We start from the raw sequence: 13,490 nt of genomic DNA, 5'->3' as shown, positions 1-13,490 counted from the left end.
GGGCTGGCTAGCATCTAAAGCAACAGGGGGAAGCCAGCTAAACCTAGCTTTAGCAGCATTTGTGGCATATCGTTCTGGCAACAGGAGCCTGAATGGCTTTTCTGGATAGATAATTTAAGGTGGTGTCTCAACACTGAACTAGTTTAGAGCGGAAAAATATACTTCCTTCCATTTTTCATCTCAATAAAGTTGTAGCCTTTTCTGGCATTCTGAACTAAATCACATCATCAAGACCTCAGCAGCTAAAGCAGTGTAGAGAATATTGTACCACCAAAGACAACAACAATTACATTCCCATTCTTAGATAAGCCAAATTTCAAAGATGTTACACGTTGGCTCAGATGTGATTTGCAGCCTCTAAGGAATGTTAGAACTTGGAAAGTGGTTGTTATTTTGGGATGCTGAAAAATTTAAGATGAAATCCTGTCCCCATTGAAGTCAATAGCAAAACTCTCTAATTACAATAGGCTTGAGATTTCACACTGAAGCTTCATAACATCCCAGATTGAGTGTGTGTTTTTAAGCCTGCAAATGTTTAAACTCCATATATTATGATTTAATCTTAAATCACTCACCATTTTTGCTGTATGTGAAAACAACCTAAAATGTTAAGAGCTCAGTTGTTCAATGTTTATTTTTTAGTAATATCTCCCCATTAACATGACAGAATTTGTCAGCAGCTTCCTTGTGACTAGAGCTGGTTAAAAGAAAAAAAAAATGTTGACAAATATTTCTCTCTCAAAAAAGGTCATATCACCAAAAACCTTAATGTTTCATGGTAAAACATACCTGTTTTGATTAAAATGTTTCTCAGATCCAGGATGGAATTCTGGGTCGGAACAAGAAAGACCAGAATAGTCAATGGCCCAATAATCAGGACATCCACAGAGAATGTGGGAAACCCACGTTCTAGTCCCTGCTCTGCTTGATTTGGAGCAGTGATAGAACTGTGCTGTTCTAGGGTATCAATGTCTTATGGGGATATCTATGCAGTTTTTTAAAATGTCTTGGTTTTTCCCCACATTGGAACAAAAACAAATTTTGAAACCTCAAAACTGTGTGTGAAATGGAATGGTCTTCTGGACAGCCTTACTTGAGACTGAAACTGAAGACATTATAATTTTCTTAGTTATGTGGATTTCAGACAGTTGCCTTTTTATTTCAATGGGGTAGAAGAGCAACTATTAGGGATTTTCCCAGCTTCTGGGGTTCCAGAATGTTGTCCAATGTTTAAGTCTTACTTCCTCCAAAAAACCCACCCCTCCTAAACTCTTTTAGTAAGTGTTCGAAGAGAGAAACTTCCTCTAAAAGACTCTGTGTATTTTGCTTCTGTGTCGTGGCCGTGTTGACTCTTTTTGATTCCATGTAGGGAAAGTGAATTCTCTAAACTCCGATGGAAGTTCATGGTAGTAGAGGGTACCCAGAACCTTGCAAGAGCTTCTAGACACTTTGTAGAATCAGGCTATTAAAGACGGCGCTTCTGAAGAATTGTGACTCACTGGATTGTGTACATTGCTGAGCACTCAGCTGGTGCTTAATAAATAATAATAAAATAATAATAATAATAATAATAATGTGTTTTTAAAATAAGTTGTGGTATTAGTTTTTATTCATTATGCAGCCATAGGCACTTAGACCCAATAAATGTGTGTGTATATTGTTCCTATTCTAATTAAAGTACTACTCAAAGAAGAAATATGATTTTATTTTATCAAGAATACTTTTAAGGAGAGAGTTTGTTGAGCATCAGGAAAACACTCACTGCCATGATAATATAGATTTAGATTTCTTGGACATAAGGGTGAATACATGTAGGGCGCAGTCTATAGCCACAAATCTTGCTTGTGCTTTACAAATTCAGAGCACAAACACAAGTTCTACTATAGACCAGTAAGAAATAGATTTAGGAATTTGAACATAAATTAAGCAATACATTTTTGATTCAGTAAACCAGCGCCTATGAGCAAACACTTGCAAAGGTGGGGGACCGTTACTGGGTCCCTTACCCTTGTTTTGATATATTTTGAACTAAACTCTCTACAAAATTAACTTGAGATCATTTGACCTGTGAAATAGCCCTTTTCTTATTCTAAGAAAATTAACTTTAAAATGTAATTTTAGTTAGTTACAGCTTAGGAATTTTGCCATTTATCATTCCATGGTTAGAATGTCTTCTAGTAGAATTACAGCAATTATATAAAAATCAGAAACCATTTGTTTGATCATTAATAAACATTTCTTATGAACAAACCACCACCATGACAAAGCAACAGACTGTCACGGGTTCTAAATCCAGGAACTGTGAGAAACTACAAGTTTTCCATTTCTAGAACAGTAAAGTTGCTGATGTTATAGGATAGGAAATAAAACACAAGTTAAATACAGCCAAGAGAGATAAGGAACTTCCTGAACAGTTTTTGTTGTGATAAACAGTGGCATGAACAAACTGTACTTTCTGAAAGGGTGAAATGCATTTATTCTGAAAGAAACTAAAAGAGCTATTTCACAATGCCACTGACTGTCTGGAATAGAGTTGCATGTAATTTGTTTTCAAATTCCCATTGGTATTCTATTCCTCACTGTACAAACAGTATTGCTTGTTGAACAAGCCTTCTGTGCCGTTACTTTTTTATTTAATCTGCATTTATAAATGTTATACCCCTTGAAGCTATTTCAACTACAGCCTTTGTACATAAAAATATTTCCATATTTTAATAATATTCACACTTCTTATAAATCTTTTACAGATCTTTGAACAAATACATCAGGAGCTTAGATCTTTTCACCCCAAGCCAAATTAAGTAATTGGTGTAATAACTTTATAGTTTTAGAGCAAGATCAAATGAATGAATGTCTTTCAAGTATTTTAATATAAAAATATAAAAATGATTATACTAAATCATTTGATTAATGAATTTCACTCCTAGGAGTAACATTCTTTTAGAAAGTCAAATTTCAAATAAGGACGTACTTCATGAAGAATGGCACAACAGTTTTTAAAATCCAAAAAGCATGCAAGATACCATTCGTTAACTTTAAAAAGAAAGCAAAAGCAATTTGAAACAAAAGACATGAGAGTGGATCTTAAAGCACACATGCTAAATTAATTTAATTTACAAGCACTAGTATCTTGCACAGGGCTCGAAAGCAGAAAAATAGATGGAACGATGCGGGGAGTTGGGGTAGAGGCAGGAGAGCTGAAAGCAGTAACAGGTTTTTGTTGCTCTAAAAATCACAGAAAGAGTGCCTGTGAGCATGAGACACAGAGTGCCAACCTTTGCAATGTCATCACCAGTTTGGTCAGAATTGATTTTTTGAAGTGATCCAGCAGTGAATAATAAGTGTACAGTACTTATAATATATTTTGAGAAACATCATGTAAACCATCTTATTGAGAGATGAACCTGAGTGCACACAGAGAAAAACCAACAAACATTCTTAAATATAAAAACGCCTTGGTGGCTGTTCCTTCATAAAAATACTTTTAATGGCTAATATTTGGTCCAGAATCTGAGATATAAACAATTAACATGCCTCAAGTATGCCATTAAACAACGGCTTCAAGAGTCTGCCAATTTTAAAAAAAGTCACTCATTCTGAAAACAAGGCAAATTGTTAGAAAATTCATGATAAATAGGAAGTCAAAAATATAATAAAATAAAAGTTTCATCATTCTCATTGTACTTTTAAAAAATGTTCTGTAATGTTCTTGTTCTTCCCACAAGTTTGGTCTGGGCCTCATTTAAAAATAAAATTTAAAAAATGAGCTTACTAGACATTTACATACCTATTATGAACAAATTCACATCAAGAACACTGATAAGGACACAGTCTGAATATTTTTATCTTGAAATACTGATGCAGAATGCTATTCAGAGTTTATAGAGAGTCTCTGTTTAATCATTACAAAGAAAGCCAGCATTTTAACTTCAGCCATGAAAAAACACAGATTCAGTTACTTGCACAGTTCCCAGAAGCCTAGCACCTGTAGGTTTAAGATTGCATTGCAATTATATGATCATGAATGAGAAGTCATGACTTGTGATCAAATAACCCACTATAAAGTTACTCTGTTGACTGTATGCAGTCTTAGTAAGCAATGATGAACTACTATACCTTTAGAAATCCTTTCCATTTTCCCATATTACATCACAAGCCTCAGGTTTGGGGAATCTAATGAAATGTGGGAAGGTTCTAAAGGAGGATCTCGGCAAACCACTTGAAAATAACTGTGGATTAGCGTCCCCTTTTGTAAAATGAGAATACCAGTTTCTAAGATTTTAGATCCTCAGGTGACTGTCCATGTATAGTGGCGAAATATTGACTATTACTACTTATACAAATACATTTTTAGACCCAAATCCTGCAACTGGTTTCATATGGGTACAGAGTTTCACCAACACAAAAATGAGCTGGAGGATTGAGAACTTGACTGTAAACTCTTTGGGGAAGGGACAAGGTCTTCATGTGTGTTTGTATGACACTTGGTGACTTTGAGCACTACTGTAATATACTAATAAAAGAAACAACAAGTGGGGAGAAGTGAAGCCTTCTGTTTTATCGAGCATATAGCTCACCGTTAGCGTTTCCATTGTCCCCCTCAGCAAGTATTTATCTTCACAACGTGACCCTCGCCGCTTTTCCCATACCACATTGAAAAAGCTGAAAGCAGCATTAGAGAGAATATGAAATGAAGAGCTGATTCACAGTACCTTTTGTTGCAACCTCCCTGCATCCGCATAAAACCTTCTGATCCTGTCCGATTCCATCCACCCCCAAGTGACGGATAGGAAAACCTCAAGCAACACCAGACGTGACCAAAAGCTTCTTGATTTCATTTTTTCAAGTCTGTTGAGAACAAGATGACAAATATCAAACCATCATGTGAAAAAAATGACAGAAACAAAAACAAACACCCCCCCCATCGCAGCTTGCAGATTCAGTAGTTCAGCTGAAAGTTCAGCTAATTTATGGCACCTATACATTTAAAAATTACTTGGAACTATTTACACTCACATGGTGTACGTAATGGAATAAGAAGTTCCTATGGGTACACCTTTATTTTAGTTATTTGATGTACAACTGAATGAAGGAGACCTAGAAAAGATAGCATGGCAGAAGAGGGTGGTAGAAAAGAGACCCCAGGTTATGATTTACTGAATGTGATTATCCAATTTGGATGCATGTATCATTTCGGCATCTGGAGTTAGGAATGTTGACTATATAACAATTACAACTGTGGTTACACTTGGAGATGCCCACCAGACAGTAAGCAATCAGCCTTAATGACCCATTAGGAAAAAAACAATGAGTCTTCAAAGAAGAGGATCCCCCATCTTCCAGGAGTTCCTTCCTGTGGACATTGCAAATACAATTGTTTTCATGGTTGCTTTGATACTGCAAGGTCAGGTGATAATGTTGCCTGGTAAAAAGTACCACCTTGGACACTGCTAGTACTTTCCCCACTGGAAACAAAGACTTCCCACTTTATGTAAATTCTATTTAAGGCTAGGGAGTTAGGCAAACAGGTCTCTTCTCAATTGCCTTCCTGCCCAAGGCAGAAAGACTGCTGAAAGTACCTGAAGATTCAAAGGAACTGAACTGAGGGAAAGGCAAGAGCTAAGTCCAGATGAAGGCAGGAGTCTAGTCTGTAAAGAGAAATAACTGGAAATCTAAGCTACAGAAACTTTTCAACTTGCCTAAAAAAACACTTAGGTTACAAAATGTAATTTCTCACTATATTTCCTGAGTGTATTAAGCCTAGTTTGTGTGTTTTGTTTTACATGCTCAGTAATCTGCTTTGTTCTGTTTGTTATCCCTTATAATCACTTAAAATCTACCTTTTATAGTTAAGAAAACTTTTTAGTTTATTCCAAAACCCAGTTTGTGCAATTCATATCTGGCATCCTCGATTGGGGAGGTGGGGTCCAACCATCACACATAGAACAACAAAGTTTATAATATAGTGAAGAAAAGGGGTGGAATTGCCTTGAGAGCCTTAAAGACGTAGGTCCAGATTTTTAAAAACACAGAGGTGTCTATTTGCTCAATGGATGGAGGAGGCACTAAGAAAAGCCTAGGAAACTGCAGAAAGTGATATTGGAGATACAAGAAGTGGCACTTTCCCATCTGCACAAGAATTGAACCAATTAGTTTGCAGAGGAAGACCCTAGCTCCTGTGTGGACCCCCCAGTGGTTTCACTAGGGGTACGTCTTCACTACCCACAGTATCAGCGGATAGCAATCGATTGCTCGGGGATCAATACATCACGTCGCATCTAGACGTGATATATCGATCCCCAAACGCGCTTATATCGATTCCGTAACTCCACCAACCCGAAGGGAGTTGCGGAATCGACAGAGGGAGCCGCAGACATCGATCCCGTGCCGTGAGGACGGTGAGTAATTCGATCGTAGATACTTCAACTTCAGCTATGTTATTCACGTAGCTGAAGTTGCATATCTAAGATCGATTTTCCCCTGTAATGTAGACCAGCCCTAGGACTCTTCATTGGTATAGGGAGTCAATCTACTTGCAGGATCCGGGTCTTAGTGAAGATACATGTGAAATACATTAAGTTAATAAAGAGTTCTACTTCTTAAAGAGAGCTTATGAGATTATTTATCAAGCTATGGCTCAGATCACTTCATCCTGTGTCAGTATCCCAGGAAGGAGAGACAACCCTTCCAAGATTTCCTCACAGCAGATCCTCCAAAATCATTCCATCTGGTGGACTGTGAAGTGGCAGCAGTTCTATTTTCACACTGCACCAGCCTCTCCAGGCACGTGCCTCGGAGTTGGCTTTGGAACCCTTCCCACCTCCTACCCCTCAGGCTTCCTCCTAACACTTGAGCAGCATTATTTAATTGGCAGTGCACTGCCAGGGACTCCCAAAAGGTGTCTGCCCCTTAAAAGGAGCAATTTCTAGGTCTGAACAGGGGACCCCAGGCAAAAAGGTAAACAGTCCAGGGTGGCATTACTGTTTGCCTGGTTTTCAGGTTGGGCTTGACTGGGGATGATGCATGTTCCCCCAGTTTCCTGAGTTTGGTTTTGTTCCAACCTTTAATTCAAATAAAATAAAAATAAAAAGAATTTAAAAAAACCAACAGTGTCTCCTCAAAGCATGATGAGGTGAAACTGCCAGTTATTCCTTGTTTTGCATGGGGTGGGGGGGAAACCCACACACAACCCTGAAATATTGTGTTTTGGGGAAAGCTAGACTAGATTCTATAGAAAGATGCAAGCATACTGGTTATGGTAGTACTGAACATTGTATATTATCAAGTTATATGGCAGTCATCAAATTAAGCCCGGGGGTAAATTGAAGTCAATAGAGTTACAGCAGGGTAAATAGGGCCCTTGTAAGACAGCAAGTCAGTGATACAAAAGTGTTGTGAAACAAGTAAAGGACTGTATCTGGTCCTGATCTAACATTATGGATTTCAAAGCTTATGCCCATTTACACCAGGGCAGAATTTGGTCCTAGATATTTTGCCAGCCTGAATGTGTACTGTTAATAAAACAAACACCAATAACAGTTGTTCTGCACACTCATCAGCGCACTTAAGTCCTCACTACTCCTCAATGCTGTTCTAAACACCATCAGTTGAAAGAGATCAGGGTGAAATTGGAATTTATTAGGCTTTCTAAATTTTAATTAGAAAAACTCTCAGATGTAATGCTATTAGAGCCATAAATAAATGTGTAATAAACCAAAGCCACTCTATCAATAAGCTATAAATATATTATATTATAAACCACTCTGGCACTGCAGTCCTATTCCTTATGTTTTTAGAGAGGCATTTTGTATCATTTGTTGATACAATCACAACAAATTGAACAATTTCATTTTGCAATTCTGGAGATTTCTGATGTATCTGCAGTTTGAAGTTTGAGCTGTGGAATTATAAGAACTAGCCGTGCCCAGTTAGAATTAGTAACTAACTGCACGGAAACATGATGTTAAATTGTTCAGATTAGGAAAGATAATAGTCGCATACAACATTAAAACTACCAGCACAACAATTGCCTTCCAATAACACCAATGTATTTTAATGTGATTTGAACAACTTGTATCTTTCTCAGTTCAATTTATAGCAACACTGCCTGGCAATATTTTAATTAGTTTTACTCATAATACTGACATTTATATTAATACACAGTATAGATCTGTGTGTTCTCTGAGTCAGTTCATTCAGATGCCAGAAATACAAACATGGGCCAAGTTCTGTCATCCTTAATTGAGCAAAAATTCCCATTTTGTCATGAGCCCCAGATGCAAGGAATTTAATTAGGACCAAATCCTTGGACGAGCTCAGCAGCATTGTCTTGAATAGAGTTACTGCAGTTCAGGGTTGAGATAGTTAAATGAGAGGGACTCTGCTCCTTGCAGGATTTGAGAATTAAGGGCCAGATTCTGCATCTTAAATGGCTGTATAATGATGCTCAATGAAATTTAAAATAAATGATGATCCAGAGTTCACTGAATTCAGGAGAAAGACATCCATTGATTGCAATGGGCTTTGGATCAGGCCCATCACTGGTGATGGGCCTCCAGTTTTTTTCTCCTAATGTGGGATACAAATATATAAAACATAAACCCACATGGGTTGTACTTCTCCATGTAAGTGTCTCAGTCTGGACTTGCCTAGGCAAGATGATCCGTATAAAAAGAGCAACTACTGAACAAAGTGCTTGGCTGAACTCTAGAAATCTCGAGAGCTCAGAAAAAAAAAAAAAAAAAAATCGGTCACACACCTATTCTTCACAACCCATGTGCAAACAAGGGAAAAGTGATTCCAATATATTAGATCATTTAAAATTAAACTCTAACGTCACAGTAAATCTGATTTTGTTTTAAGAATGGATGAATTTTGGGGGGCCACATTCATGCTTGATGTATCTGTACTAGCTACAGTACAATTACATCTGGGATAAGTTTGGCCCTAATAATTTTAGTTGAAGATGCAATATGAAACCTATATAAACATATCTCAGGGTTCCTTCCTCCACACTGAGCAAGATTTTAAAAATGTTTACTCCTGGACAGTAGTGCTTCATCCCATGAGTACTTACAATGCATAAAAGGTTGGCAGAAACCTGCCATAATTAAAAGAAAAACCACTCTAGTTATTATAAAGAATCCCTTATTTGGACAGTGCCTGGCACAATTGGGCCCCTGCATCACGACAGGGTCCCAGATGTGCTGCTATAATACAAATAAGAGCTTAAGAATGACTTCCTTAATGCAGCCGTTTTCAAGTTTTTAAGCTAGTCTCATTCTAAAGATATAGAAAGATGAGAACTAGTGTAAGATACTAATCTTTTTTCAGCCAAACCTACATTAGAAAGAAAAAGTTCTCTCTTAGCTTCCTAAAATGATGACTTGTTATAAGAGAAAATGTTAGGGTCAAATCATTAGGTGTCACAATTTGGATCCATTTACACCAGCTGAGAATCTGGCCCTTAGAACCTTCAGTGCAAGATTCAAGTTTGATTTATTATATAATTAGTGAGTATTTCTGTGACCTGTAAAATCATTTTGATACCCAGCATTTTTGTAAAATGCTACTAAATCTAAGAAAGTAGTCATGAAAAATCATTCTAAGGTAACCTTTCAGCAAACCATAATGACATTAAATTACATTTCCAATTAATTATCTACACTATCTCTGATTAATACTTCAATTTTGATGAATGAGATGCCTACATGGTACCAAGTGCAATATGTAAAATTGTGACACACATCCTATTTAAGATAGGGAGCATTTGTACAGATTTTAAACAACAGCTGAATACTTTGTTGAGAGCTGTTCTGATGGCTGTCTAAAGCTCATTCTTGCAAGGTACTACACGCTATTGGAGATATTCTAAGACCCTCAAGTCCTTTTGACATAAACAGGAGTGAAGGACATTCAGGAGTCCCTCAGTACCTTGCAGGAATGGACCTTCTGTTTGCATCACCTCTATGTGATCTTTCCACAAGGTTATTCCCATGGTTTGCTTTGTGGTTATGCTCAGGAAAGTGTTTTTCCACAATATTACTTCATTATCCACACGACTGACTAGTTAAATATCAATAATACTGGAAAGCTGTTTGCACAATCCATAAATAAGACTTTTAATAGGGCGAGGTGGGAGAGGAGCCAGATATTTTATTAACTGAGCATTCTTCAATGTCAGTTGCAGGGTAAGTGGTGGTACATCTTGAACCTGTGATCTTTGCATTCATGGTCATCCTCAGCTGAAGAAGTGATGTACAATTCTACTGTTATTTTGGGTGGGAAAGTAGCCCCAATCCCTCTTCTCTTTGTATGCTGCATTACACAGACGTTGACCTTGGTTAAGGGCAACAGCAATAGACTATGGCCCAAGGTTTAAGAAAGTTCCTGAGAGTTAACTTTAGCAGTATTGCTTCTCATTGACCAGCTGTGTTGATTCAAGATTGGTGATCTCTTTTTAGTTGGGTGACCACATTTGATCCAGTCATAATTAAAAAAAAAATCTAAACTTTTAACCAAAAGACTTCTCACGCTGGTTGGTTCCTCTACCACAATGGTTCTCAAATTGCTGTTCTGGTGACCCTTTTCACATAGCAGCCTCTGAGCGCAACCCCCCTTATAACTTCAAAACACTTCTTCGTATATTTAACACTATTTTAAATGCTGGAGGCAAAGCGGGGCTTGGGGTGGAGGCTGACAGCACGTGACCTGCCATGTAATAACCTTGTGACACCTTGAGGGGTTCTCAAACTGGGGGTCTGGACCCTTGCTCTACCATTTATCAGTTTAACTATCTATAAAAATTCACTCACTGTCACAAAGGGAGAGCTTGAAAGAGCTAAAACCGAGTATGTTTAACTTTAAACACAAACACAGACTAGCAGGTAACTACTGTTTTCTCTACCCTAAGGGGTTTTTTTTGTGGGGGTGGTTGTGCTTTTCTGTTACTCCCATTTACCTTTCCAAGTTGCATGCTTTTCAGGGCAGAGACTGGGGTCTGACTCTGTTTGGAAAACACCTAGCACACTTTGGGTGCTACCATGATCTAAATAACCCAGATGTCTAGGAAGATAACAGGTTTGTAAATACACACACAGGCAAATTACACACACACACACACACACACAGTCAACCAGCCATTCCCAGTACTAATTACATTTATGGAAAGGGGAAAACTTGACGTGTATGCATGTCTCCGTGTTCAACCTCCTAGCTTCTCTGAAGATAAACATCAATATCCCCCTTAGTTTGGTAGGGAGCAGTGTCTCTTTCGAGATATGGGGCAAATCTCCATCTACACTACGCTGTGATGATTGTTTTCTACCCTTCTATTCCCGGTTGGAATAAAGAGCTGAATCCCGTGTAGCAAATGTGGAGGGGGAGAGGGGCAGGAGAGACTGGCTTGTCACAAATTCTTCAACTGGCACGGGTGGATTTTGGTAAATTCCAATGATTTTTTTTTTAAATCATTTTCTTACGGTGGTAAAAGGTAGAACCACCACCGAGGCGACACCTAGGGGCCGAAGACCGGGAAAAGACGCCGCTGCAGCTTTAAGGGAAAATGCCAGGACCGCAGCCGGCGGACAGCTCCTTTCCTCGGAACAGCCTTTCAAAGGGCGGCTGTGTTTTCCCTTCAGCCCGTCCGTCCCTAACACCATCGGATCGATTTCGTGACGCTCCAGAGGCGTCCAGAGAGATCAGGGGTCGTTCAACTATTTCGCCCATGAACGTTTGCAGGGACTGGAAAAAGCTCACACTCCCGTGTTCCGTTTGCAAACCCAAACGAAACGCAGCCTGCCTGGATTCCTGCTCAGCAAAGGAGAGTTTTAAAGAGAATCCGAGCCTGGGAAGTGGCTCGTGTTTCTTTTGCGCTGCAGCCTGGATGAGATGGGAAATACTTCAGACCAACCCAGGAGTCCCTCCCGCCAGTCCCCCCGCCTGCCAAGTGACATTTGGAGACACGACCCTAAAGAGCTCGATGAACTAAATCATCACACAAACGCTAAACGGTTCTCCCCACCGCCCCCAAAAAGAGCCTGATCTCATTTAATAACCAGGGAGGCAATGAGCAGCTTTAAGCTGCATTTTTAAGTGAGCGTCGTGGCCTTTTAAAAAATAGGAGAAATATTTCCAAACTAGGTAAATAAATCACACACACTCTCTCTCTCTCTCTTTCGGAAGCCCAGGGAAGATTTCTCTCCTATGCCTTCTATACAGTTCAGTGCTGTGAGATTCAACCTGCCTCCGGCTTCCCATTTTTCCATAATTAAGCCAACTCCTTGCCTTAAAGTACTGCTGATTATCTCAAAAGCAAAACTGCGTCTGAAACCAAAACCCCTGCCAAAAAGGAAAAAAAAGGAGGAGGGAGAGTGGTGTGGACGGGAAGGGGGAACAAATCTCACACACACACACAAAACCCCACCCTCCAATAATTTCAGGAGTCCACTAACGAGTAACTCCAGAGAGAGTGGATTAGAGGGTACTGAGTTAGTTGTGTGTGTAAATGTGTGCAGGAGGCTAGATTGTTATGGGGCGAGGGGGAGAACTGGATGTATATGGCAAAGATTTCTTAGCTCCTTGATCAGCCCCCAAAACGGAAGAGGAAGGGGGCTAGGATAGCTCTTGGAGTTGGGAAAATGTACCAGCACGTTATCTGAGAACGCAGTTCCATCGGTGGAAGTGCTGCTGGCTTTCAGTGTCTCCCCATAACTACTGTATAGACGCGGTCAGTGGGGAAACCGACCCAGGCAGCTTTCTCCGAGCCCGACTAGCTTGGGGCGAGAGGATCCCACGATTAAATTTTGTATCGTTCCACAAACGGCAAGGCACCCGGGCTGCCGCCTGGTCCGTCCCCTGCTCCCTGGGGCCCTGACCAAAAGTCTTGCTGCTAACCCCAGCGCCCTGAGCTCCAGAGGAGAGCCAGGGAGCGAGTGAGGAACCAGAGAAGGGGACAGTACTCCGAAGCAGGAGCGTTTCTCTAGGATATGGTTAGAACCAGCTCTTTTTCGGGCTGGCTATTTTTGACGGCCCCCTTGCATCGGAGGCTCAAACATTGTTTCCTGCTCCTCTCCGATTTGCTGCCTCTGCAGTTACTTGTAACACATTCAAACTTGTAAACACGAGCAGGAGCAAGGACGGACCCACAGGAAGATGCAGGATAAGCAGCTTTTGCGAAAATGAACTGTCAGATGCTACAGTGGCTGCTCATCGCTCTCCCCCCATAGCTGCTGATGCTCATTCCCCTAAACCCTGCGAGCGTACGATGCACGCCAGGAAATGCTCCGCGGAAAACCGGAGAGAGATGGAAAGCCTGGGACTGCACCCCCACCTCCAGAGACTGCCCTGGGCTTCGGGGTCCCGGGTCCGGTGCACGGGGGTTAAAGTATTGCACCTCCAAAGCTGCTCCTCCTTCTCCCTTCTGCCGCTCCCTCCTTCTCCCCCAACCACAGCCCTTACGCTGCATTCCGGAGCAGCCAAGACTACAATCC

At 40.0% G+C, this 13,490-nt stretch overlaps 1 protein-coding gene across 4 annotated transcripts in view; it reads right to left on the bottom strand.

The window, feature by feature from the left end:
- FSTL4 (follistatin like 4) overlaps positions 1-13,490 on the bottom strand; it is a 471,928-nt gene that overhangs the window by 457,443 nt on the left and 995 nt on the right. For all 4 annotated transcript variants that reach the window (XM_030573170.1, XM_030573171.1, XM_030573172.1 and 1 more), the window contains one exon: positions 4,713-4,848. In XM_030573170.1, coding sequence (XP_030429030.1) covers positions 4,713-4,838 — 126 coding nt within the window. In that variant the 5' untranslated portion in view covers positions 4,839-4,848. The remainder of the gene's footprint in view (positions 1-4,712; positions 4,849-13,490) is intronic.

Source organism: Gopherus evgoodei, chromosome 8 (genome assembly GCF_007399415.2).
Source record: "Gopherus evgoodei ecotype Sinaloan lineage chromosome 8, rGopEvg1_v1.p, whole genome shotgun sequence".
NCBI classification, from domain to species: domain Eukaryota; kingdom Metazoa; phylum Chordata; order Testudines; family Testudinidae; genus Gopherus; species Gopherus evgoodei.
The sequence above is the reverse complement of the archived record's forward strand: the minus strand, read 5'-3'. Positions and strand labels throughout refer to the sequence as shown.